Source organism: Camellia sinensis, chromosome 4, assembly GCF_055761805.1.
Source record: "Camellia sinensis isolate YWXY chromosome 4, ASM5576180v1, whole genome shotgun sequence".
Classification (NCBI taxonomy): domain Eukaryota; kingdom Viridiplantae; phylum Streptophyta; class Magnoliopsida; order Ericales; family Theaceae; genus Camellia; species Camellia sinensis.
The window spans coordinates 189,502,939-189,530,168 of NC_138964.1; the positions used below are offsets into that span (position 1 = coordinate 189,502,939).

The 27,230-nt window shown below is 40.3% G+C and overlaps 2 protein-coding genes across 2 annotated transcripts; both read right to left on the reverse strand.

Annotated features, from left to right (window-relative positions):
- Positions 1-2,214: 2,214 nt before the first annotated feature.
- LOC145824309 (uncharacterized) lies at positions 2,215-2,856 on the reverse strand. The gene has a single exon (XM_082923945.1). It carries the CDS (start codon positions 2,854-2,856, stop codon positions 2,215-2,217), a length of 642 nt encoding a protein of 213 aa, XP_082780071.1.
- Positions 2,857-13,145: 10,289 nt separating this feature from the next.
- Positions 13,146-23,560, reverse strand: LOC114256034 (uncharacterized). The gene is made up of 3 exons (XM_028195601.2): positions 23,108-23,560; positions 22,382-22,597; positions 13,146-13,587 (listed from the first exon to the last, which is right to left on the reverse strand). The coding sequence occupies exons 1-3, from the start codon at positions 23,366-23,368 to the stop codon at positions 13,513-13,515; spliced, it is 552 nt and encodes a 183-aa protein (XP_028051402.1). The 5' UTR covers positions 23,369-23,560; the 3' UTR covers positions 13,146-13,512.
- Positions 23,561-27,230: the final 3,670 nt, after the last annotated feature.

A 27,230-nucleotide genomic window follows, 5' to 3' on the forward strand; every position in this document is an offset into this window, starting at 1 on the left:
GTTTTTTGAATTGCTGTAATGAACTTTTGTACATGAATTGCTGTAATGAACTTTTGTACAAAGCTGTGAACGAATAAAATTTTAGTTGTGTTTGTTATTTGATTATTTATGCTTGTGGATCTTAGATAAATGAGGCGTGGGCGAAGTGTGTGTAGAACTCCTTGTTAATAAGAGTGAAATTGAAGCTTGTAATAAGGACTCAATGCAAGGTGAAGTTAAGGATTCCACAATGCAGAGTGAAATTTAAAATGTAATAAAATGATAGGCCTGAGAAAGTTAAATGTAATAAAATGATAGTGAAATTTAAGAACTCCACAATGCAGAGTGAAATTTGAAATGTAATAAAATGATGGGCCTGAGAAAGTTGAATGTAATAAAATAATAAGAACGTCTTTGGAATTTGACTAAGCAAAGAGTGGTGTGAAGACTTGGACCTGGAATTGTGACTAAGTGTGTTAGTTAATTCCACAAGTATGAAGTTTTGCATGGATGGTTTTGACCGAGCCCTACATGTTAGGTCTGGACGAGTGCTTCACGCTCAGTCTAGATAGAGCTTTTAACGCTCGGTCCGGCAGAGGGTGTTAACGGTCGGACTGCCCGAGGCGGCTCATGCTCAATCTGGATGAGGCTTTAAGTTCTCAGTTTGGCTGAGGCTTTAAGTGCTCTGTCTGGCTGAGGCTTTTAGTGCTCTGTCTGGCATAGGCTTTTAGTGCTCAGTCTGGCATAGGCTTTTAGTGCTTAGTCTGGTTGAGGCTTTAAGTGCTCTGTCTGGCAGAGGCTTTTAGTGCTCAGTCTGGCTTAGGCTTTTAATGCTGCAAATAAGAATGTTACTGAGACAACATATAGATAACTGAGATATATAATCAAGAAGTTACATTGCGTGGGGGAATATCAAGAATGTGTGAATTTCCCGAAAAGAAAATACTATAACTGAGCAATACAAAAATAGGAGCTTATTGAAAGTAACGTTTAAGGTGTTCGGCGTTCCATGGGTGGAGGAGGTCTCGACCTTCCATGTCCTGTAGTCGGTAAGTGCCTGGTCGGGGTCAAGCTTTCACAATGTAAGGTCCCTCCCACTTGGCTGCCAATTTACCCTCAGTCGGATTTTTGGTAGCAAGAGTTGCTTCTCTCAAGACAAGATCCCCTACAGTGAACTCCCTCGGTCGGACCTTGCGGTTGTAGTGTGTTCTCATTTTCTGTTGGTATGAGGCCATGCGGACAGCGGTGGTCTCTCTGAGTTCTTCAATTAGGTCGAGGTCAGCCCGACGGAGTTCTTCGGTTAGTGCTGGATCCGGATGTGAAACCCTAGGAGTAGGCAAACCGACTTCTACTAGGATAACCGCCTCAGCGCCGTATGTTAAGCGGAAAGGGGTTTCCCCAGTGGGAGTCCGAACTGTAGTTCGATAAGCCCAGAGTACATTCGGTAGCTCCTCAGCCCAAAGTCCCTTAGCAGCTTCTAGCTTAGTTTTGATGATCTTCAGGAGAGAGCAGTTGGTGACCTCAACTTGGCCATTGGCCTGGGGATGGCCAGGGGATGAGAAACAAGGTTGAATCTGGAGGTCGGCACAGAACTTCCTGTACTTGGCGTTGTCAAATTGTTTACTGTTGTCGGAGATGATGGCCTGAGAAATGCCAAACCTGTAAACGATCGGCTGCCAGATGAACTTGGTTGTGTTCCGCTAGGTGATGGTGGCAAGGGGTTCTGCCTCTACCCACTTGGTGAAGTAATCAATGGCGACGATTGCGAACTTGGTCTGGCCTCGGCCAGTAGGGAATGGACCAACCAAGTCGATCCCCCATTTGGTGAACGGATAAGGGCTGCAAAGTGTGATCAACTCTGTAGGGGATGTTGGCAAAATGTTGACACTTATCACATTTGAGCATGAAATCGGTCGCATCGCGATTAAGAGTGGACCAGAAATAACCAGTACGGAGTATCTTGTGGGCTAGAGACTTGCCGCCCGAGTGATTGCCGCAGATTCCCTCATGAATTTCTTGCATCACATAAGTTGCTTGAGTCGGATTGAGGCACCGCAGATAGGGGCGTGAGAAACCACGTTTGTACATGATGCCGTCGACAAGGATGTAATTGGACGATCGTGCCCTGACTTTGGCGGCTTGCTGGTGGTCATCTGGAAGTTCCCCCGCTGTCAGAAATCGAAAGATGTCCGACGCCCAAGGGATGGGCTCATTTTGGAGGAATTGTACTTCATACTAGTCGGGGGAAATGACGGGGTGGGATAGGTATTCGAGGCGGACACCATTACTTAGGGCGGACTGGTCTGCGGAAGCCAGCTGGGCCATCTCATCTGCCTTAGAGTTCTCCGCCCGAGGAATGTTCTTGATGTGGAAGGTGTTGAAGAGGCGAACTAGGGGAAGTGCAAGATCCTTGTAAGTCCGCATTGTGCCCTCTTTGGCGTCGAATTCGCCCGTGATCTGTCCAACTATGAGCTGAGAGTCGCTGAGCACTCGGATGTGGCTGACACCAATGTCCCTGGCTAGGCGAAGGCCTGCTATCAGTGCCTTATATTCGGCCTCGTTGTTACTGGCCTCAAATAAGAAACGGAGCGCACATTTGAAATAACAACCCTCAGGGCTAGTGAGAATGAGGCCAGCCCCACTACCTTGCCTGCGGGATGAGCCGTCGACGTTAAGAGTCCAAGAGTGAGGGTCTTCTGGCTCGATGGGAGCTGGAAGGGGTGGAGAGGCAGTGGTTGGGGTAGGATTAGTGAATTCCAAGATGAAGTTGGTGATAGTCTGTCCCTTAATTGTTGTTCGAGGCCGGTAAGAGATGTCCAACTGGCTGAGTTCCACAGACCACTGCATAAGTCTGCCGGAAAGTTCTGGTTGCTGCATGACCTTCTTCAAGGGTTGGTCGGTGAGGACCACTATGGAATGGGCTTGGAAGTAAGGACGAAGTCGTCTGGAGGCAGTGACCAAAGCCAAGGATAATTTTTCTAACAGGGGGTAATTCTGCTCAGCTCCCCTGAGAGCCCGGCTGATGTAGTAGACCGGCCGTTGGACAGGGTCGTCTTCCCTGATAAGAGCTGCACTGACGGCGGTGCTTGAGACGACTAAATAGAGGAAGAGGGACTCGCCCGTAATCGCTTGTGAAAGGAGGGGTGGATTGGCCATGCACTGCTTTAACTGCTGAAAAGCCTCTTCAGATTCAGTTGTCCATTCAAAAGTTTGCCGAAGAACTTTGAAGAACGGTAGGCACTTATCTGTTGCGCGGGAAATGAAACGGTTGAGGACTGCAACTCGGCCAGTGAGCCTTTGAACCTCCTTGACCGTCCTGGGTGACTGCATCTCAACCAAGGCCTTGATCTTTTCAGGGTTAGCTTCAATGCCCCGCTGACTGACCATAAAACCCAGGAACTTCCCAGATCCTACGTCGAAGGTGCACTTCTTTGGGTTGAGCTTCATTCGGTATTTGCGTAGGGTAGCGAAGGTCTCCCGCAGGTCGGTCAGATGGTCAGTGGAGAGTTTGCTCTTGACTAGCATGTTGTCAACGTATACTTTTATATTCCGACCTATTTGGTGATGGAAGACGGCATTGACCAAACGTTGGTAGGTGGCCCTAGCGTTCTTCAATCCGAATGGCGTTACTCGGTAATGGTAGGTACCTCAGTCGGTGATGAAGGATGTATGTTCCCGATCGGACGGGTGCATCAGGATTTGGTTGTAGCCAGAGAAAGCATCCATGAAGCTGAGCATTTGATGACCGGCCGTGGCGTCGACCAACAGATCTATGCGGGGCAGAGGATAGCTGTCTTTGGGGCAAGCTCGGTTCAGTCAGAGTAATCGACACAGAGTTGCCATTTGCCATTGTTCTTGCGGACGAGGACCACGTTTGACAACCATTTAGGGTAGTCGACATTTTTGATGAATTGGGCCTCAAGGAGTTTGTCGACCTCTGTGGCTATAAGGATATTGCGCTTCGGATGAAAGATGCGCTGCTTCTGGCAGTAAGGTCGGAAATGAGGTTCAATGCTGAGGCGATGAGTTATGAAAGAAGGGTTGATGCCTGGCATATCTGAATGAGTCCAGGCAAATACATCATTGTGCTCAGTCAGAAGGGCAGTAAGGTCGGCCTTAGCTTGGGGGGATAGCTGGCTGCCGATCTTAGCAGTTTTCATTGGGTTGGTGGGATCGATGGGAATCTCAACGAGCTCCTCCACTAGTTCGCCTCTGACCAGCTCGTCTTCATCTCGGGCATCAAGTCCTTCAATGATCATGGCCTCCTTCAGCTTGACTTCCTTGAGTGAGGCGACATAACATTCCCTGGCGATGGTCTGCTCTCCCCGTACTGTCCCGACCCCCTGGTCGGTGGGAAACTTTATGGCGAGGTGGTAGGTTGAAGTGATAGCTTGGAAAGCGTTGAGGGCGGTGCGACCGAGGATGATGTTGTAGGCAGAGGGACAGTCGACCACAAGGAAAGTGAGTAACTTGGTAGTCTGCCGTGGGTATTCGCCAATAGTGATGGGGACGTTGATGGAGTCGATGGAGGTCACCCGGTCACCAGTGAAACCGACGAAGGGGGTTTGGAGAGGGAACAGGCTTTCCTCCTCAATTTTGAGTTGGCGGAAGCAACTAAGGAATATGATGTCTGACGAACTGCCATTGTCGATGAGAACCCGTCTGACCTTATAGTTGGAGAGAAGAGCAGAAATGACGAGGGGGTCATCATGAGAATAACGGATGCCTGTACAATCGGCGTCCGTGAAGGTGATGGGCTCTGTCCACTGCTTGGGCTGCTTGGAAGGTCGGTCTATCGTGTCCACTGCTTTGTCCGAGCCTTGCCTTATTTTCCTAAGCTCTGCCTTCTGAGCGGAGCGGGAAGGTCCGCCACAAGCAAGGCCACCAGAAATGACTCGGATTTCACCAACTGGCGGAGGGGGATTACTTGGGGACCGAGGCTGTTGTGGGAGGCGGTCATGGCCTTGGTCAGGTTGGGCTGGCTGCCGAGGTGGGGTACGTCGGCGGTTGTTCCTGAGGGGATCGGTTCTTTGCCTCTGTTGTGGGCGGGTGTCCATGAACCAACTGAGACGCCCTTGACGAATGAGGGTCTCGACCTGATCCTTGAGGTTGATGTAGTCATCAGTGTTGTGGCTGTGGTCCTGGTGGAAGCGACAATATTTGGACTGGTCTTTCCGGTTGGAAGGGGTCCGTGAAGGCAGGGGCCATTTGAGGGGGTAATCCCGTTAGATTTGGTGGAGGACTTGTCCCATGGGAGAATTGAGGGGCGTGTACCACTCGAACCGATCGGGAGGTCGGGCCGGTGCCGACCGGTCAGTGCGAGGAGGTCGGTCGGGGTATTGGGGCGTTTGGCTGTTATATTGGGTGTTTTTGGGTTCCGAGTCTTTTCTCTTTTCTCTAGGGGGCGGGTTTTTGGATATTGGATCTTGGCGAGCGGCTAGTGAATTTTCAGCATTCATATATTTATGGGCTTTGGATAATAGGGCTGCCATGGAGGTCGGGGGGTTTTTGGAGAGGGAGAAGAGGAAATCGGACGATCGCAGCCCAGCCATGAAAGCTGTAAGGATGACCTTATCGTCATTCTCCGCTACTTGTAGGGCTTCGGTGTTGAAGCGGGTAACGAAGCTACGTAGCGACTCCCTCTTGGTCTGACGGATGTTGAGGAGTTGGGTTGCAGGGCGGCGTTGGCGCTGGGCTCCAATGAAATGGCTGAGGAAGGAGTCGCTGAGATGCTGGAAAGTGGGGACAGAGTCCGCTGGTAACTGACTGAACCACAGTCGGGCTGACCTCTTCAGTGTCATGGGGAAAGCCCGACACATGATCTCGTCAAGGAAGGCATGGAGGATCATGAGGGTACGGTAGGTCTCCAGATGGTCAACTGGGTCTGTCGTACTGTCAAAGGAGTCAATGGTGGACATCTTGAACTTGGCGGGCAAAGGTTTGTCCCGGATGGAGGCAATAAATGGTGAATTTGCCGTGGTAGAGGGTTTATGCTGAATGTTCTGCATGACCCCTTGGAGTTGGAGCATCATTGCTCGGAGCTCAGCGTCCTAGAGTGGAACGTGGTCCCCACGGTCAGTCAATAGAGGTTGGACGCTGCTGGCCTCCCCTTTAGGGGCTGGTGCTACGACCGACGGGTGTGGGGGTGGTGGTGGTGGATTTATGTGTGGGTGAGGAGGTTGCAAACCTTCCAGGTTGGGTGGATGGAGTTGTGGAGCAGTATGGTTCGGGGTTCTTTCTTGGTTAGGGGGAATATCTGGAGGTGATGGAGGAGGAATCGGAAGGTTCCTTTGGAGTAAAGCATTTATCAAGGCCTGGTTTTGCTCGACCATGCGGTTGATGCTGTTGGTAAGCTCGATAAAGTACTGTGGTGGGTTGTTTGGATTGGGGGGGTCGACTTGATGGTTGACAGCATTATTGTGAGAAGCCATGGATCTAGTCGTGACCATGCACTTTGACGGGTAGGAGAGAAAGGTTGTTGGAATGGGGCCTCCGGCGACAGTGAACACAACTGGCGCGAGGAGTAAAGCGTTCCCATAGATGGCGCCAACTGTTAATGCTGTTCGTCTCAGTGAATGGATCGGGTAGGTCCAAGCTCCTTAAGCCCGCGTCCAAATGATCAAGCCCACCGGATAACCTGCAGGCAAGTTCAACGGGGAACGGGGTAGTCCCCCAGTGAACTCTCCGACGAGCAAGTTAAGAAGAGAAGTAATGTGTAGAGGGAGAGGTTAGGGATAGAAAAGCTTAACCTTTTTTTTGTCTACAACGTTCGCTTATATCCTTTGGCAATCATTTCGCTGTCCCTTCCGACCTGCTCTCCTTGCCGAAAGCCTATACTGTAGCTTACCTTGCTCAGGGTAAGGGGGTCCTGTTTCGGCAGAGAGGTGTTGTCGTAATAAATGCTGTGATGGGCTGCATTAATGGTGATGTGTAGTGGCAATAACTTTGCAGATCTTTGTCTGCTGATGTGGTTCGTTCTTCTCTTGCCGTGTGTTTGAATGTCATTGGCTCTTTATGCCATGTTGGACTCTAGCTGTCCTAGACCTCGTCAGCTGGGTTATGCACTGGGCTTCAAGTGATGGGCCATAGGTGATTCATGGCCTTTATGAGCTTATACATGTCAAAACCTATTAAGAGCATCTTCAATGTTTGCCATTGGAGCTGTCATTGCTATAATATAGCAGTTTTGTTGAAAAATGATATTCCAATAGTTGAATATGGCAGTTGTCAAATTTGAAAAATGTCAAAGCTTGTGTCAAACTTTGCAACTGCCATTTGTACTAACTCAGTCAAAACCAATTGTCTCCCTCTCTTCCTCCCTCCCTCTCAGAAATTGTTTCACCATTTTTTTTATCAGAATTCACCAAATTATTGTTCAATAATGTTTTTTTAATTTACCCAAAATTAGCTTCTTCTTTTTTATTTTTTAGAATCAACAAAATCAACAACAATCAATAAATCACTATCAAACAAATCGATAAATCTCAACAAAATCAACAATAGTCAATAAATTGATCTGTAATTGTGAATCTTCAAAACCACTCTTGAACAAGAAAAGTGAAGAAAAGGTACCTGATGATCAAAATGAGGAATGAGGAATATAAATGGACTGCTGGACTGTAGTTGTGAATTGATCTATAGTTGATGATCAGAATGAGGAATATAGAGAGAGAAGAGAGAGAGTGATGGACTGATGGTATCTCTCTCTCTCTCTCTCCATTGGCATAACCATGGACTTCGATACAGACTCCTCTCTCATCTCCAATCGATCCTCAATCGGTCCCTCTCTCATCCCTAATCGCCTCTCCGAAACCCCAAACACCAACCCCCAATTCGAAGATAGAGAGAAGTGAGATAGGGTTTGATGGTAGTGTCTTGAAATGAGATATGATTTGATGATTAGAATGAGGAATATAGAGAGAGAAGAGAGAGAGTGATGGACTAATGGTAGTGTCTTGGAATGAGAGATATGTTGATCAAGTTTCATCTCAACCGTTGGATGTATATAATCCAACGGTGGTGGTACTGTTTGGGAATGTGTAACATGAGCCAACAACTTTATTTTAATTTGGAAGTAAAAAAACGGTTATTTTTATTTTGTAATGAAATTTTATTTTTATTTTTTATTTTTCAGTATTTTTTTACAATAGAATGTAATATTATTTTTGCAATATATAATTTATTAAATATGTAGTGATATATTTTTTGGTGGGATGAATTATATTTATTTTTTTTTCTAATTTTTCAATTTTTTTTTCATTTTTTATATTTGCAGAGGTCGTCTGAGTTTGTCAGAGATTGATGTACGCAGAGGTGGTGATGAATCTAGTGATGTTGATCCTGGTCCGTCGATTTTAGAGGTTGGTGTTAGCAAAGAGGAAGTTGATCGTAGAGGATCAATTGTTATGGATGCAGCAGAATTTTCTAATGTTTTACGAAATGTAATCGTCAGTGTAAAAAATAGTGATGTGACTCAAGATGTAATAGTGGATGATAAGGGAAATGTAGTAAGTAAATAAAACTTTGAGTGGTTTCATAAAAAAATTAATAAAATTTTTCATTAATCATAACAGTGGTTACATTAACATCAAACCATTCTCTCATTAATGGGGACATTGCATCTAACCAACTACTGTCCCCATTTGTTAATAAAATACAAGGAATTCCTCCTCTAATAGTGAGATCTGGTTGGAACTTAACAAATACATGGAAATCTCTCTGGCAGCCTACTAAATTCTTCATTAATTCGGTAGGGACTGTCGAGTATTTGATGTCGTCTATGACGTTGTAGACGGTGTCTTGGTCGTAGTCCTTGAAGCTTATTCTGCCGGAGAAGTAATTGTGTCGTCCAAGGCTTCTGGCCCAGGCGGTTTTGCCTGTTCTTGAGGGTCCTTCGAGGTAGAGGGAGATTGGGCGGATGGGCCTCTGCTCTGGTTCCTGTTATCAGAGGAGGAGGAGAGTTCTTCGTCAGTATATAAATTGTTTATATTATTTTTGTGTATCCCTAATCTAAGGAAATCGTCTTCCCTCCAAACGGAGAGACAGCAATTTTGACATAACTCGTACTGAACGCAATTTCGACTTACAAACAAAATATTATTTTCTGCCCATTTTTTTACTTTTTCATTTAAAAAATGAAATGAATTAAAAGGGCTAGTATATGGGGGGCCTCTCTCTTTTGTAATAATCCCTGGAAAATATTTTTAATTGGGGGTATTTTGTGACGTAATCGGTGGGACATCTTTCTTTACAAAGAGCAAAAAATTGTTCCTCCGTTTCTGCTTCGCCAAGTATTCCCTTCCAGAGTTCGTCTCTGTTTTTCGAAGGACTTCTCCCCTTAGATGAAAATTCTCCCCATTCGACGAAGTCGCCCCCTTTCTGTATATACTGTCGACTTGCTGTTGGCGAGTGGAGTTTTTCTATATTTGGATGGTAGATCCTCCCATTGGTTCCAGTGAGATCGAAAAATCTCGGGTTGGAGGTTTGGATCTTCTTCGTGCATTGGACCATGGCATGAAGGTGTGGGTTTCCATCTTCATGGAGCTCCCTTGCGACAAGTATGTAGTATGGCTGACAGGCTAGTTAGAGGAGAGATTGGAGGAGTTCTAAGAGTTATTCTTTTGGGCATGGGCATTGTGGGTAGGTGAGGAAGACATTCTTGGCATAAAAACGGAAAGAGACTTGGCGAGGCATTATTTAGCTTATTTAGTGATTAACACTTAACTTACACCGGTGTGAATGTTGTTAGTCGAGGTGGTTTATATAGGGGGAGGTCACACCAGCTGGGGGGGGCGCTATATATAATATTACAAGCGCCCCCCTGTTGAAATTATACCCGATAGGCAATTTCATCCGTCGATGGACGTACGGATGGTGACGTGTAAGGTGGAGATTAAATCCGTACTCACACCAAATAGTAATCACTATTTGGTGTGAGTGGTGTGAGTAGACGTGGCCGGATCCTGTCCACCCACGTGTCACGATCGTGGTGGTTTTGCTTGGAGATAAAGCAAAGGTGCACAGAATTCCGCGTGAATGAACAGTAATGGGCGGGAATTCAAATTTTAAATTCCGAATCTCTGTATTTACAATTGTCTATATATCTGGGTCCAGCCTCAGATATTTGTCGGTAGAAAGAGATATGAGAGATATGCTTTTGCAGTTGGAGAGTTATTACACTGAGGTGATTTTCTGGTACCTTGTTTCGTCCCTCCTTTTCTTTCTGCCATTTTTGTCGATTTATTTGGTATACAATGTTGTACTCCTTAGAAGAGTATCCTGAGAATTACGGGCAGTTCACTCAAATGTGTGTAGATCGCTTTTTGACGTGGCAACTAGGACTGTGGGAAGAGAGCCGGCAGAGAGCTCCGGTGAAGTTTGTTCCGGTGTACGAAGATCAGAGGGCAAAAATATCAAAGCTAAGGTGTCTGAACAGAAGGGTTAGCAGAGGTAACAAATCCTTAGAAGTGTTCGTATAAAAGATTTGGAGTTATTTATAAAAAATGGAAGGAATAGGAAGCAGCCATTACCGGACCCCCTTTGCGTACCGGAGGTCAAGGACACCGGCGGCCAGTGGATATAGGCGTAGTTACCGTAGTCGTGCACCTTTTAAGACCCAGTATGTTCGCAGATGGTACATTCAGAATATTCCCCGATTTATTAAGAAGACTAAGAGGGGAGTAAGGAAATTACAGGTATACGATGAACAATTAAGGGACGTTAAGTTTGATAATAAAGGCGTGGCGAGATTACTTAATGGTATTGAGTTGGGTAATAAGAGATCTGACCGTCAATCAGACAAGATCGTGGTTAAGGGTATCAAATTCATTGGTAATGTTCAATTAGGACAGGATGCTAAGGACGAAGCTGTGGTCCACCACGTGTTGTTTTTTGTCATCAGTGATAATAGTCCGTCAGACTCCGTCCCTACACCTGACAAGATATTTATTGGAGTTGGCGAGGGTAATCCTGAGACCTGGATTGTTGATCCTGACCAGTCTGACCGTTTTCGGATGCTAAAGAAAATGAGATTCAAGCTCGTTGGTGGCAAGGACAAAGAGTACGTTCGTCACGGGATAGAAGTTGTAGACCGGTTCTTCCCAGTTGATGTTTGGACGGACTACAAAGATACGCTGTTGGGAAATGTTGGAAGCATTCAAAAAGGTGCCATATATTTAGTGGCTGCTACTGTTAGTGGAAAGGAATGCAAAATTACTTTAAAGAGTCAAATGTACTTTAAAACTGTTTAGAATTGTAATTTGATGTATTTTTATTTTTAATGTTCAGGTTAATGGAGGTGGACGATATAAAAACTGGGGTTGTTGAAGGTGTTTCGACAAGTGATTTCAGTTGTATTGAACTTGCGTTGCCTAATAACGGAGTACCATTGTTATAATTTGACAAAATAATGCTATTTATTGTCAAATTATAGTAATAACAATGACATTATAACAACAATGGTTGAAGATGCTCTAAGACATTATAACAACAATGGTTAAAGATACACTAAGAAAAGGATGAGATATAGCACTATATATAGATCAAAAAAAAATTACACCTAGTCATGTGAGTCACAAGTAGGACACGTATTTTAGGCAAACTTGTAACACTTAATTTGATATTTATGTGGATAGATCGGTCACGGTATTTGGAGAGTTGTGAGTTTCAATTTTCTTTTCAAAATTCAAGAAGGATGATTTGATTGCAAAAGTAATAAGATAAGAAACTATTGAATTGAATAAGTTTGACATGTTGAGAATATGAGTAATGCTAGGGACATCAAATTTTCTACCAAACAAATGACCAAATGTCTCACATAGGTGTGGGGTCCACAATTTTGTAACATTTAGTCATTTGTTTGGTAAAAAATTTGGAACCTCTAGCATTTTTCTGAGAATATATGTATTATTCATAGTGATTATTATCATTTATTAAAAAATGTTTCATACGGAGATTTATCAAATGTTAGGTTTTAATTGTTCGGCAGAGGTCACAAAGTAACCATGTAAAACGCTAATAACACCGCAACTTTCACCACGTAAATGACTATCTTGCACAAGTGAGGTCGGTCCCACACCTACCTTGTGATGTGCATTAAACCCTCCCATCAGTGAGCCTGCTATTCTTTACGATGATTCATAGGCCTGGTTTGGGTTGTTATGGAAAATTCAGAAAGTCAAAAACTTACCCAAAAAAAAATTAAAAAATTAAAAAATCATTATTATTCACAAATTAAAAATATAAAAAAATTAATATACATAATCTTTTAATACAAACCAACTTGTAAGTGAAAGGTACTGAATTGATGCTGATTTGTACTGTGAAAGGAACCCAAAAAAAAATAAAATTACATATATATATTTACTAAGTTGAATGGTAATGTTGGGCCTATGGGAACCCACCACAGGTCTAATTTTGATAATCCGAACCGATTAATATGTAGAACTCGTCTAGTACTATATGTTTGTTAAAAATCATGTTGATTGAATATCAGTAACTATATGATCAAATCAGTTTTGTGTAAAAAATGAATGGCATTATAGTTAACAGTTGATAAAAAAACTAATCCGATCAGATAGTTATAGATATCCGATCAACGTGATTTTTAACAAACGTATAATACTCGACGAGTTATACACATTGAACGGTTCCGATTAGCAAAACGGGACCCACACATTGAACGGTTCCGATTAGCAAAACGGGACCCGTGGTGGACCTCTACTGGCCAAAGAGCACCATCCAAATGGTTGTCCAAAAAAGAGACAACAATTTCCTATCACACCACTCGGCAAACTTGCTGCCACCGTACAGCCTACATTGTCAAAACTTTTCCTTCATATTAATTTATACAATTTTTTAATACACATTTTTTTTTATAAAAAGTCAAAAAATTAACCCAAATATTCATTTTTTTCCTCAACTTTTTAATCCAAAAAGACAAAAAGTACACTTATTTAAGACATCTCAAACAACCTCATAGTGTGTCTATAAAAAATATTAGAAATCTTAAATGTTTTATCAAATATCTTATATAGATGTGAGACTCATATCATGTGAGTTCTATATAAATCACATATTCATGTGAGATATTAGATAAAACATTTGGAATCTCTAACATTACTCATATGTCTTTACCATTGTCGTAATTAATTAGTTCAATTAAGAAAGAAACAGAAAATAAATATGCTTTACTGCAAGGAATATAAATGTTCAAATGACCTTTATACATCCCCCCAACATTCATGTAGAAAGACATTCTTGTAAAAAAAAATTAAAAATTGATCTAAAATTTTAATTTTTTTACTTGAATTCATTAACTCAGAAGGTTGTTTCACTTTCCCACCCACTTAGCAGGGTTCCCCCCCCCCCCCCCAAAAAAAAAAAAAATCGAATAAATACATCTTGGTTCCTGTATGAAACACAAATTTCTTTGCTCAAAAAGTACATCTTTGGGCCGCATGTCAGCAACTTGATGAGATGAAGCGAGTACGGAAAAATGGAAACTTGTAGGCTTGCATCCTTAACTTCACCGAGTCATAGCCAACTCCCACCTGAAAGCGCCCCCTTGTGGCCTCTCACTCCTTGCTTCAAACTTAGTTCGTGTGTGCGCTGACAAGGTACAAAAAACACAAGCCGATAATCATACAAATCTCACTTGGAATTTCTGTATATATAATCATCACAAAACAAATCAACCATGAAAAATAAAAAGAGCAATCTGCAAATTTTACACTAATTTTGCTGTATGCAAGAGAACGCACCAACCAGAAACATAGCAACTAGAGATATAAATGGAAAGCAGAAATAACCAAGAATAAGTCACAGGACCAGAATTTCCAAATGCCAGGCTAGATGATCCTTTCAATAGGTTATTTGATTGTGTATCCCGGAAAAAGAGATACAGTAGTTATAAGGAACTGCATCGTCTCACATTAACAACCCCTCCTGATTCTATAAAAAAAATATATAGATTCTTTTCTTTTTTAGCTGTATCCATCTTTAAAGATGCAGTTTCGAAACTACATATTTTTTTTTTGGAACTTGAAAACTACCAGAAGAGAACACTATGTCTAAGGAGGGTCAAACTGACCATGCGAAGATAGATTGGGTCAAGCACCTGTTTGGGGGGTCAGATCTCTCAGTGGACCTAGGCCGAGCAGAAACAGGGCTGCGTGGTCTAGCAAGGGCCAGGGCAATCTCCAACTGGCTAAACCATTCATGTGCCGAGTTGATCATGCTTGGGTGACCCAACTTGGACCTTGCTCCCTTAGGAGCGATAATACTTGCAAGCATAGTTGGATTCAGGAGGCATAAATCAGAGTGCCCACGTAGACTGGAGGTGGTTTACCCATGGAGAAGTACATGTCGCTAGAAGCTCTAAGATATTGGATGAGGTTAGATCAGAAAGAATCTGGAGTCTCATGGGAAAACAGATTGCCATCATGGAAGCTAACAGAATTGTGGTCCCTCTACTCTAGGCACGTTGATGACCTGAGCAGGGGACACACGAGGCAGTTATCCTATGTGCATCTCGGAAAGCAATAGAGGAGCACTATAAAAGGTAAACTTCGTCTTCTTTGGAAGATACGTTGAAACTCTCTGAACCCTAATTCACTGCATCGCTTTGCTCTCTATACCTCTTCCTGGATTCATGGCTTTAGCATCAGAAGGGCTTCTCCAGTCAAATTCCGCCCAGGTAGCACTTATGGTGTTCTCTGGCTTCCAGGTCACGGTTCCTAGATCACTTTGGTCACTCACAGAGCTCCAATTCTATTACTGCAGAATTCATCCCCACACAACATCCAGTTCTCTAATTTTAACTAATTTCTTCTTGCATAATGGAGACTATTAATGCCTAAACAGTTTCTTTCTTGCTAGAGGAATGAATGCAATCTATGTACTATATGTTCGCAACACGTATGCAAAGGGTAAGGCTGCCCTGGAAAATCTGCTAGATAGAGTAAATGTTCCTAATTAAGGGAAAATCAAAGAGAGAAGGCTACCAACTACCCCTGAGACAATTCTAACCAACCTTCTGTTCCCTGTGAAGGACAAGCTACAATTTGTCCACTGCTGCCAAAAAGTGAGAGACAAACACATTTTTGGGAGCGTTCAAAAGGAAAAAACACATTTTTGGGACAATAGTTTAACCCTGGAGAAGTCTAGTGCCTAACATGCATCATGGGAAGCATACGTTTCAAAAGTTTCAAATTACGGCTAACGAGTACAGTACAGACCTTCAAGCTATTTGAGTATAAGTGATCATTTTTTGCAAATAAGCAGATGAGTGTCTCATTTATGATGGCCACAGCCCACAGAATAATATTTCATGTCCCATAATGTCATCAATCAAGTTCTAGAAGAAGGTTCAGAAAACTGAGCACACAATGAAGCAGACTTTAAGTTAGAAGATACTGAAGTACATAGTATTATCCCACAGCCAATCCTGAGTATTTTTACCCACCTCCCTGATTGGTTCTTTCACTAGGGTTGGATCCCATTAACCGTAATACAATTGCTAGTGCATGCCAGCCAGTAGGCCATTGCAGGCTTCAGGCATACATTCGGACAACATCCCCCTCTTGATGGGTCCCCGGATGCAATTAAACAACTAAAAATTAATTAGATGGTATGTTACAAAAATCTTTGTTATCATTTTGGGAAACTGTTTTCCATTCTCATGAACAGAAAATTAAAATAACACAGGTGGAAGTTTTTCTGAAAATGTTTTTGCTAAAATTTATTGCAAAAAACTCATTTTCTGTACAACATTTTTTAAATATTTTCTGAGCTTCAAAACTTTTGAGTCCACTTAGAAAATTACCATTATTTTATAACAACTGTGTTTACAATGAATAAAACCAATTGGATGAAATGGATTCGTGCAGCCAACCCCTAAAATTGCGAGACAAAGGCTTGTTGAGTTGAGTGTTTCCAATATCTTCATCATTTGTATGGGGAAGAAAAATCAGAAAACAAAAAAAAAAATCCAAAACAAAATGATGAAAAGAAAACCATACCAATTGGGTAGAGTTATTAAGTTCTTCATTGGAGTTTACAAATATATCATAATCAGCGAACAATTTTCAATAAAAGATTGGATTGCAAAAATGGAGAGTTTTGATCACCACTGGAGCAATTAATTATTCAGGACCAAGACATGGCTCCTCCCCACAAGAAAAGCAAACATTACCACCTAATTAAAATTTCTTAGATTTACTTCTTTAAGGATGTACTTTAAAAAAATAAATTGAAATTGGTATGTTTGGTTATAAGAATAAAATAATATGGAATTTAGTTTGTGTATGTTCGGTCATAAACATAGGGATGAGAATTTGTTTTCATAAAGTGATAAAAAGGTAATTGCGCATTTATTGTTAAACTCTATCACCTGACAACTCTGACAAGGGAGGGCAGTGTAATTTCAGAAACTATAGTAGAGGTTCCTATAATTGTCAGAAACATTAAGGAACATCTGTGTAATTAACCGTTTGTTTAAATTTGTTCTCTTTTAAAAAATCCACTCTTTCTATATCTTAGTTTGTTATGTTTGAATTTAGCGATCCAAAACTATCCATAAAGTTAAGCAAATTATACTGACACAAGCTGTAGAAATTTAATGTATAAAGAGAAATAGAGAATTGTATTATTGATTGATTTATATTGATATCTATTACAATGATTTATGATTCCTATATATAGAAGAGGGTGAGTGTGTAGTAGGTAAGGAGTAGGTGAAGTGGAGGTGGTAGTGGTGTAGTGGGTTAGGTTTAGTGGAGTAGGTGAGGTGGTAGTGGTGTAGTGGGTTAGGTTTAGTGGAGTAGGTTTAAGTGGGTGAAGTAGGTGGAGAGTAGGTAGATTTTAACAGCCCCCCGCAAACTCAAGGGGGATAGGAACTAACCAACTTGAGTTTGGAGAGAGTAACAAAACAAGAAAATACATAAAAATAAAAAAGGATAGGAGACACTGTATGGTCGTGTCAGACCATTGGTGAAGACACTGGATGGTGGTGCCATAACGTTGTAGAGGACACTGTATGGGGGTGTCATAACGTTGTAGAGGACACTGTATGGTGGTGTCATAACGGTGTAGAGGACACTGGATGGCGGTGTCATAACGGTGTAGAGGACACTGGATGGCGGTGTCAGACCGATGTAGAAGACAGTTTATGGGGTCATGTCGGACCGTTGTAGCAGACAATGTTGTGACAGTTGTGGTGACAGTTTACGGAGTCTTGCTGGACCCTTGTAGAAACTAACCGGAATCAATGTCGGGACAGTTTACAGAGTCTTGTCGGACCCATAAAGGAGCTAACCGGAATCAATGTCGGGACAGTTTACAGAGTCTTGTCGGACCCTTGTAGAAACTAACTGGAATCAATGTCGGGACAGTTTACAGAGTCTTGTCGGACCCTTAAAAAGTCGCACCCTCAAAAGGTGTGCCCAATCTTTCAAAAGGCGTGCCATCAAAAGGCGTGCCCAATCCATCAAAAGGCGTGCCATCAAAAGGCGCACCCACTTCATCAAAAGACGTGCCCGACAGAAAGTGTCGAGCCATCAAAAGGGGCGCCTGACACGCGGCGATGCACGTGATTGACAGAGCGCGTGTCGGCCTCGTCGTCTCTGTCTTTATAAACCAAAACGAAGTCTGAGGCTTAGAAGCATAACAAACCAGTTGAAACCTCTTCGTTCTCTGTAACATTCTGTAACCAACCCTTCTCTGAAACACTCAGCAACCCAAAAACATGGCTTCTTCTTCCCGTTCAGCTACCCAGAACATAGCCTCTTCTTCCCGTGGTCTGCTCACTCTCTTTCCCGACCTCAACAAGTCAACGAGAGAGATAACTGGTGCGGTGGCCTGTGAACCTCAACCAAACACCTCTGGTTTTGCTCCGTTGAACTTTCCGATGCGGTCGGTGGAGCAAAAAATGGCAGTGCAAACGGATATTGAAGCTAATCAGTATACATTGAAGTCCTGTGTTGAAACTATGACTGCGGTCACAAACTTGTCGCACCGGCTGCAGAGTAGGACAAATGAGGTGCAGCAGTTAAACGCCCAACTGGCTCTGCTCCAACGCATGTATAAGGATGCGCGAGCAGAGATAAGTGTGCTAAAGGCGGAAAATAAGGAGCTGAAGCGGAAGGCCACCGTTATGTTCCGATTTGGAGGTCCGCCATATGCTGTAGTGGAGGAGCAGGGTGGAGTGATCGTGCCCAGTGGAGTGGGAAACACGGAGGCAACACCGTCAAGGGCCGCCCAGGACGGAGGCAAGAAGAAAAGACCGGCGGAATAGGCGAAAAAGTGAGGTCGGTGGGTGGCCGTCTGCAGAAAAGAAAACAAATCTTGTGGTGTTGTGGTTTGTGTTGTTGTGGTTGTTTTTTTTTTTTTTTTTTTTTTTTTTTTTTTTTTTTTTTTGTTAAAATTGTGATCGGGGTTGATCCCTGAGATGAATAAAAGATGGTTTGGTGTGCAAAGCTATATGGTATGAATGTAATTTGAAAAAGATTAAAAAATAATGTGAAAGAAAAATAAAGAAAGAAATAATAAAAATATATTTGAAATCAAAATGAAAGATGGGGGAAATAAGGAAAGTGGTTTGGAGAAAATAAATGAAAATAATGGATTTTGAAATCAAACGGAGGAGAGAGAGGGGACAAGCCCATGTGAGAGAAAGAGGGGAAAAATGATAGCCGATGCACCCAAAAATAATCTAGCTGCTATCCACAGGCGCTTAGGGGAAGGAAATGGTAGCAAGAGACGGCCAACACCATATATGGCTATAGCAAAGAAATGGAGTATCAAGCTCAATGGGCTAGGATTTAGACCAGAGAGTAAAGCCACTGGTCCTGTTGAACACACACCTCCAAGACTCAAATAATCAAAACATGCTTCACGCATTTCCTTCCTTGCTTGATCAGGAGATGCACAAAACACCTTATACAGGGCTCCAGTCATTCCTCCACCAGTTAAAGGATGACGCATGTTGAAAGCATCACCTATTAATAGTGCTCCAGGAGTAGGGTAAGGAGCAGCTGGCATACTTCTATTGGGCATTGTTCTAATACTTCCCTTATCAATTGCAGTTATAAATGAATCATGCAGCTCAGGTGGAACCTGGGGAGCCACCAGAGGGAAGCAAAGCCGAAGGCTGCTGCAAAGCCGAAGGCTGTAAAAGCGAAAAAGGAAAAGAAGGCTCCGGCTAAGACAAAAGCTGCTGCGCCAAAAGCTAAAGCCGCTGTGAAGCCCAAGCCAGCGGCAAAGGCCAAGCCAGCTGCGAAGCCAAAAGCTGTTGTGAAACCGAAGGCTGCCGTGAAGCTGAAAGCTGCAGTGAAGCTCAAGGCTGTGGCGAAGCCCAAACCAAAGCCGAAGGCGAAAGATCCTAACAAGAGGCAAATGAGCATGGAGGAGAAGCATAGATTGAGTGTTGGGTTGCAGAGTTTGCCCCAGGAAAAGATGCCACAGTTAGTGCAGATTATGAAGAAGAGGAATTCACATTGGCCTCAAGAGAGAGGATTTAGGCAGTGATGGGAAGGTATGTGTAGAAAATAAGCGGAATAGGTTGAGGTCCGGCGGGCGGCCAAGGCGAGGTTGCCGCACGCCGGTGAAACGAAAAATACTAAGTGCTTAACCTTGCTCTGATACCATGTAGAAATTTAATGTATAAAGAGAAATAGAGAATTGTATTATTGATTGATTTATATTGATATCTATTACAATGATTTATGATTCCTATATATAGAAGAGGGTGAGTGTGTAGTAGGTAAGGAGTAGGTGAAGTGGAGGTGGTAGTGGTGTAGTGGGTTAGGTTTAGTGGAGTAGGTGAGGTGGTAGTGGTGTAGTGGGTTAGGTTTAGTGGAGTAGGTTTAAGTGGGTCAAGTAGGTGGAGAGTAGGTGGATTTTAACACAAGCCATATCAAACAAACAAATGTCAGCATTTTCTCATAACACATCATCAGAGCTACTACGGCTGAAGGAATTAGAATAAGCATACAAACAAATTAAATTGACCCAAGTCTTGAAAGTGAAGTGAAGTACCATGGTTTAATCATTAATGGGTAAGAAAATTTCAACACTTTTAAAGCTGTTTGTACCAATGAAAAGGCAGTTTCTAATAAGAAATAAGATTTTTTCCCCCTTCAGCACCGCAAAATAGTGATGCAACCATGGTGAGTGTTAGCATGCTTTCCTTTAAATTGGGAAAAATGATAGCATGGCATTTCTAAATAAAACAACTACTACCTTGTGAGCTGCATCTCTAAACTTGAAAATAGTATCCAAAAAGGTCCCTAGAAGGAAAAAACAAAAGTTGGAGAAAATAAGTTTAATTTCCAATAGTACCCTAAATCATAGCCTTAGGCCCTGTTTGTTTGGAAAAATGACCGTGGGCTATGATGCACGGACACGGACACGGACACGGTCACAGGACACGACACAGACACGGGGATACGCAAATTTTCAAAAAATAAGAGACACGACACGCTGGGGACACGTTCAGTATATATAATTTTATTTTTTTATTATATGTAAAATTAAAAAATATAAATATTATTTATTTATTTTAATATCAAATATTATTCACAAATTAAAATTTTCTTACAAATAAAAATAATTTATTTAAACAAATAATAATATCCAAAAAATAGAAAAAAGGAAAAGAAGAAAAAAAAAGATTTTTGTTCAAATATATATCTAATATATAATATATATACACTATTATTATTAGTATATAAATATATATTTATGTATATATATTATTAGTATAAAATATATAATAGAACGGAAGATATATCGACAGTCAAAGAGAGGGCTGAAACACCATAGCGACTGACGACCGACGAGAGACGAAGAAGAATGAAGACCGAAGAAGATGAAGAATGAAGAATGAAAATCGAAGAAGAATAGCAGCGTGTACCTTAACGACGAAGGGCGAGAGACGACCGACGAGGAGCGACGACCGACGAGAAGAGAAGACGAACGACGAATCAATCAGGTCCTCTCTTTCTCACCCTTTCTATGCTGTTTCTGTTCTAATCGAAGTAGATTAGGGCTGATATGTTTTTACTTATTTACAAATCGACCCCAAAATTTTTTTGTAAATTGTGAAATTACCCCCGACGTGTCCCGAAAGTGTCTATAAGGTGTCCGGAACGTGTCCAGATGTGAAAAAATTAAAAAAAAAAAAGGGACACTCTCTGTTGCATGTCAGACGTGTGTCCTCTGCGTGTCCGACACTGGTATGGAGCCCTCAGAGAGGTGTCCGTGCTTCATAGACCGTAGGAATAGGGATCAATCCTGGGGGTCCCACTCCCACATTATGCCACATTTGATGCAGGAAAAAATGATAATCCAGACCAAACTCAGACACTCAAATTGTTTCCATCTTAACCCATCATCGCCATAACCAACTAATCAAACATGGTACAAGTAATTCAATCAAAAAAAAAAAAAATAGTCCCATGCTATATATAATTCGATCCATTATCAAAAGGTATTAGCATTACTTATCCCCTCTAATCCTATATTGCAAACAAATATAGTCTTAGAATATTTGAAAACAAATTTGATAAATGAGAGCATATTGAACAATGATAAAAATCAAAATAAATCAAAAAAGAAAATACCAGTACAAGACATGCATACATATCTGAATACATAGAATTGGCATTCAAACAATTTTGAAGTCTTAAAACTCAACTAAAGTTTACTATTGTGAATAAAGTAGTATCAAAGAGAAGTCTAAACCGATTGCAATCAGCCTATTAATCAGTGTCTTGAACAGTCCATCAGGCTTGTGAAACTAGCTGCAAATGTGTGTGCATATATTTTTGCTAGATAAGAATACATATTTTGGCTCTAAACAGCCTAGGCAGGAAAGCAAACAAAGATCTTTTGAAGCTGCAGACTATAAAAAGCCTTCTTCCCATCAACTCTATTCCCCAATATTTCACCCCACTGGGCTAGTCAATCCATTTCTTTGTTATCATTTCTCAAGTATGTAGAAATCTTGTACAACCTAATTTTTCCACATCAGAATTTCACATTCTTATATGAGCAGCCACAACCTGCTAGCAGCCTAATTTACGGCTTCAACAACATTCTTGAACTTCCTCAACATTAAGTTGTTTTAAATTATTTTATCATGGCCATAATATGCCCTAATTTTATAGCTTTCACTGATGTTCCTTACAAGTTAGATGTGCGTCATATCTGCATGCTCCAACTTCTTACCAAAATTGATTATTTCTCAACCTATCAAATTCATATTAATACACATTACAAAAGCTGAGAACAGAACTACGCAGATTGTAGATATTTAAAATCAATCAAAATTTAAACTACAAGTTGTGAAATAACAACTAATTCAAAAAAAATTGCTGTAAAGCAGCAAGTTAGAGATACCAACCAATGATTGGAGTAGAGATAGCTCAAAATCAATGGACCGCAAAGACATCTTAGCGATGTCGGAGATCGCAGCCTCTCGAACGCCAGGGGCATCGCTCATCAAGTCCTCGTAGGCAGCCTCGAACGCTTCCTGCCAAAATCGAGGCAATCTGATCCTTCGGCTGTTTGTATACACATCCCACATGTGCTTAACAACCTTCTCTCTCTCCTCCATTTCCTGTCTCACACCGTTCAAACAAGATCCACTTCACTCACAACTACATCATTGTATACACATATCTATACTATCTGTTCTATTAAATAAGTCCAACACCAAACTTAGTGCATATGTCACAAAAATTGCTATTTTGAAAATGCTCATGACAGTTTGAAAATTGCCTACGTGAAAAAACTGATTCAAATCCTCAAAATTTCAACTATTCTCATCTTTTTCATTCCTCAATTACATGTATTTGCACAATCATCGCGTTTGCAAATGCAGCTTCTATGTACACATATCTATACTTCTATACTATCTATAAAGCCAACCAGACTTGACATAGATGTCACATATTCTGCTATTTCGAAAATGCACAAGACATTTTGAAAATTGCCTATATGTGAAAATTTTGATTCAGATTCTCAAAATTTCAACCATTCTATCTTCTTCATTTCTCAATTACATGCGTTTCACACACACACACACACACATATATATATATAGAGAGAGAGAGAGAATAGGAATTACGAGAACGTCGAGATCGTCGTGGATGGGAATGTCGAAGTCATCGGAGAAGCGGTTGAGATTGCCGGCGGACCACCGGAGGGAGACAGTGCCGGTGAGCATGGACCAGAAAGCCAGAAGCAAGATGGCGGATAGTGCCCAGAATTTGTACCGGCCTTTACCGAATGGACTCGAATCGGAGGTCTCTTTCTGTGTATGCGTGTGTGTATGTGTATGTGTATGTGCAGTCGGTGTTGATATTGGTAGGGCATCATCATCCTTCATTTCTCGATTATCAAACACGCACAGAAAGAGAGAGAAAGAGAAATATAAATGCGTCTGGTAATTTTTAATTGTCTTTAAGGTGTCTTCAGTGTCTGCAACTCGGATTTGGATGATGAATTTGATCTTAATGGTGACAGGGAGAGAGAGCTTTTGCTGTTTGGGGGGGAAGGAAAGTGAATTTTCTGTTACTTTTTAGCTAGAGTTTTATTTTATTTTAATTTTGGAGTATAAATTTTCTAAAATTCTTTGATGGTATTGATGATGTCTCTGTATGATGTGGTAAATTTATTTTTTTATAACTTCACTCAAATTAGTTTAAAATTTCATAATAATCATTTTGTTTGATTTTGAACTTTTTTAAAATAGTTTTCAAAATTTTAATTTGTATTTTAAAATTTTTAATATTTTAATTACTTTTTACTTTTGAGATTTTAAAAAAATTAGCGCATCAGTTTTTTGTGTATTTATTGAATTTTTAAAATATTTTTTATAAATATTTTATTTTTAAATATATTTAGATGGAGAAATTAGTAATTTTGAAAAATTATTACAAAAAGTGAAAATATTTATAACTTTAATTATTAATATTTACAATGTTTTATCACTTTTTTGTAAATATTTTTCCAAACCATCACTTCACTAATATGTAATTCTTCCTATTTATATTATATGAGTATTTAAATTTTTTTTAAAATGACTAAAATATGAAGAAAAAAAAAAAGCATTAAAATTAACAAAACATGGAAAAATAAAATTTTTAAAACTCAATATGTATTTATTTTGTTAAATGTATAACATTATAATATGTATCATATTATAATACTAGCGTATGCCAGTGCCTGATGGCACGGTATAAATAATGTTAGGATCAAATTATAATTATAATTTATACAACTACACAATTGAGAAAACTCAATTTGATCCAACTTTATAGACTCACACATATATTCAAGAACGATCACCAGAGAGTTCTATTCAAAAAATAGCAAAGGAAGCTAATTAGAATAGATTTAGTTTCCATTGCCTTTGTCGGACTGGAAAGAAACAGAGGGTGAGAAGGCAAGTAAAGCAATAATGTAATTGGCAATTCTAAAGCAATAAAATACACCTGACAACAACATTTTATAAGCAATAATGAAGGCAACTGAAGCAACATTGTAAATAATGTTAGGATCAAAATGTAATTGAAATTTGTGAAATTTGTGAAGAACAAAATTTAAATAAAATAAAACAACAAAAACATTCAAACACATGACAGCTTGATTAATTGTTCGTAGCATGAGGAAATTAGGCTCTTGTTCATTCCACTCTCAAACGGATCCTAAAACAACCAAAATGAAAATAAAGAAACTGATAGCAAAATAGGTTTAATAGTTAGCAATCAAACAGAGAGAGAAGGGGAGAGGCAAAACAAACAGACACAACCCAAGAAATTCTAAACAAACCCCAAGAATTTCATGACTAAACCTTTGGATCATACAGGAAAGTAAAATTTTCCATAAACTGCAGACTACCTACAAGATGCATTATGGTTCAAAATGAATTAAAATAAATCAAAATGGGTGATCAAGGGCCTCAATCTCATAGCTTACAGTTTATATCCATGACAGTAATGTCTTTACATGCAGTAAACCAATGTGATGTGTTGTGTCATTTCCATTCTTTTCTCACCCTTTGCAATCCAACCAAAGGCTTATATATTTTTATAACCTCAAAATAGCAAGAAAGCTGTAAGTTTTATAATATTAAAAAAGAAAAAAAAAACAGTTGGTACAAACATGTAAAGAAACACAGCAAAAGAAATCTGAAGTGGACAGACACCCAAAAGAGTCACACAACACAGCACAATTTATTTTTCCTTTGAAAGAGTAGGGAGTGAATTCACAGGAAGAAACAAAATTCTATGAAACTCAAATGAAACACCAATTTATTAGTAACCCAAATAAACTCCAAATTTAGCACTTTAGCAACACTAATTTACCAGCACTTCAACTAAACCCTCAATTTTGCCAACAGCCCCACCCAAAAGCTTCATAGTAAAACAATCCAATTCCAACCCCGAAATAGAACATTTCACAGCACCAACACTTCAAAAGAAAAAAAAAAATCATGGAAGAAGTCAGATTTCACATACAATTACTCAATTACTCTTCTTTTTTTACTCAATTACTCGTCATACTCTTTCTTTTTTTTTTTGGCAGAAAATGTGAGCATAGCTATTCCAGAAAGGAGAGCCAAAAAGAAATAGAGATAGAGAGAAAGGGAGAGAAAGAGAAATCAAATTACCTAGTTAACATGGGTTAAATCCCTCAAACAATTCGATTCTTTCCCAACAGCAACAACACCATAATTTTCCCAACAGCAGCATGTGTTTTACAATTTTCCCAACAGTGGCAGCACCACAATTGCTTAATGCTAGGGAAACAAACACAACCATTAGAGCTGAAAAAAACAGAGAGAGAAGGGAAAAGGCAGAAACATATTGAAACCCCAAGTGGAAAACCAGTTGAAGAATAGGAAATAAACCCAGATTGAGAGAGAGAGAGAATGGCAGCCCAAATCTATATAATAAAGTACTTCTCAAGATATAACCATAACATCAAACCTAAAATGGAAATAATAATAATAATAATAATAATAATAATAATAATAAAATCAATAAAAAGTACTTTAATTCATAGCATAAATCGGTGCCCTTTGTTGCATGCCACTATCAATATCTAGCTGCAAGCACACTGCTATAATTTCTAATGGATTAAGAAAATAAAATAATAAGAAAATATGGTCCATTGCCAACATTTAGTGCCTTACTGAATAGAAGAAGAAATATTGGAAAGAGTTTCTGTAGAGAAGAGACACAGATCAACATTTGGTGCCTCAGTAGCCCAAAATAGTACACATAAAAATTCATATTGCTATTCTTCAAGACCAAAGTCATGATTATTGCAACACCACTATTAGCTTACACATCGAATGAAAGTAATAGACTATGAACAAAATAGGGCTTCAATGCTTACATATCGACAACAATGAGTTCCTTTAACAGCTTCCTCAAACAGCAGCAGCACCATAATCTATTATTGTTCAAATGTTTCTATCCAAAAACATTAGCGTTCTCATCACCTATAAGACCAAAAACTATATCGAAGTTTAGCAACTTAATCATTCTCGAACCAAAATAGTTTATCAAAAAATGCTCATTCTAAATCATCATCCTTCACTTAGTTGGCCAAATTTATTTTTATTTTATTTTTTTCTCTTTAATGATTATTTGGAGATTGTGCCTCATCCAAAACTCAAAGGTTAACTTCTCTCAAATTTTTCTCTTTATTTTTAATGACAAAAGTTGTTAAATATGTTGGAATTTGGATGAATGTATATGTTATAATCTATCTTCTTCCTCAATCTGTGTACAATAAACCTAGTTTAAACCCAGATAAACAATCAAACCTTGAAACCTCAGGTTTGGTTGCATGTGAGAGAGAGAGAGAGAGAGAAAGAGAGACAGAGACAGAGAGACAGAGAGAGATCGACCTCGTCAGGGAAGGTGAGAGAACAATCAGAACATCGAACAACTCTTTCCCAACAAAACAAAATTAAAAAATACACATACAATAGAATTAAGCAAAATCTCATAAGTTATTGGCAAAAGCGGCACCAAACATTCTAACACAAATTTTCTAAAAAAACAAAGAATGCTCTAAGATTGAAAATTTAACTGGATAAAAAAAAATCAAAAAAATAAAAAAACATTACCACTTTTTGAATCAAAACAATCATTTACCCCAATCAAAACATTACTATTTACCCCAATCTATCAAAAACAGAATCATTATACTATTTTTTGAATCAGAACAACCAT

Excerpts from the sequence above, each read along its gene's own strand:
- LOC145824309 (XM_082923945.1), bottom strand. The coding sequence starts at position 2,856 with ATGCAGCAACCAGAACTTTCCGGCAGACTTATGCAGTGGTCTGTGGAA.
- LOC114256034 (XM_028195601.2), bottom strand. The coding sequence starts at position 23,368 with ATGAAGGATGATGATGCCCTACCAATATCAACACCGACTGCACATACA. Across the intron at positions 22,598-23,107 it reads ACGACGATCTCGACGTTCTC|GAAATGGAGGAGAGAGAGAA; the intron begins GTAATTCCTATT and ends GGTGTGAGACAG. Across the intron at positions 13,588-22,381 it reads TATCTCTACTCCAATCATTG|CGCACACACGAACTAAGTTT; the intron begins GTTGGTATCTCT and ends GTACCTTGTCAG.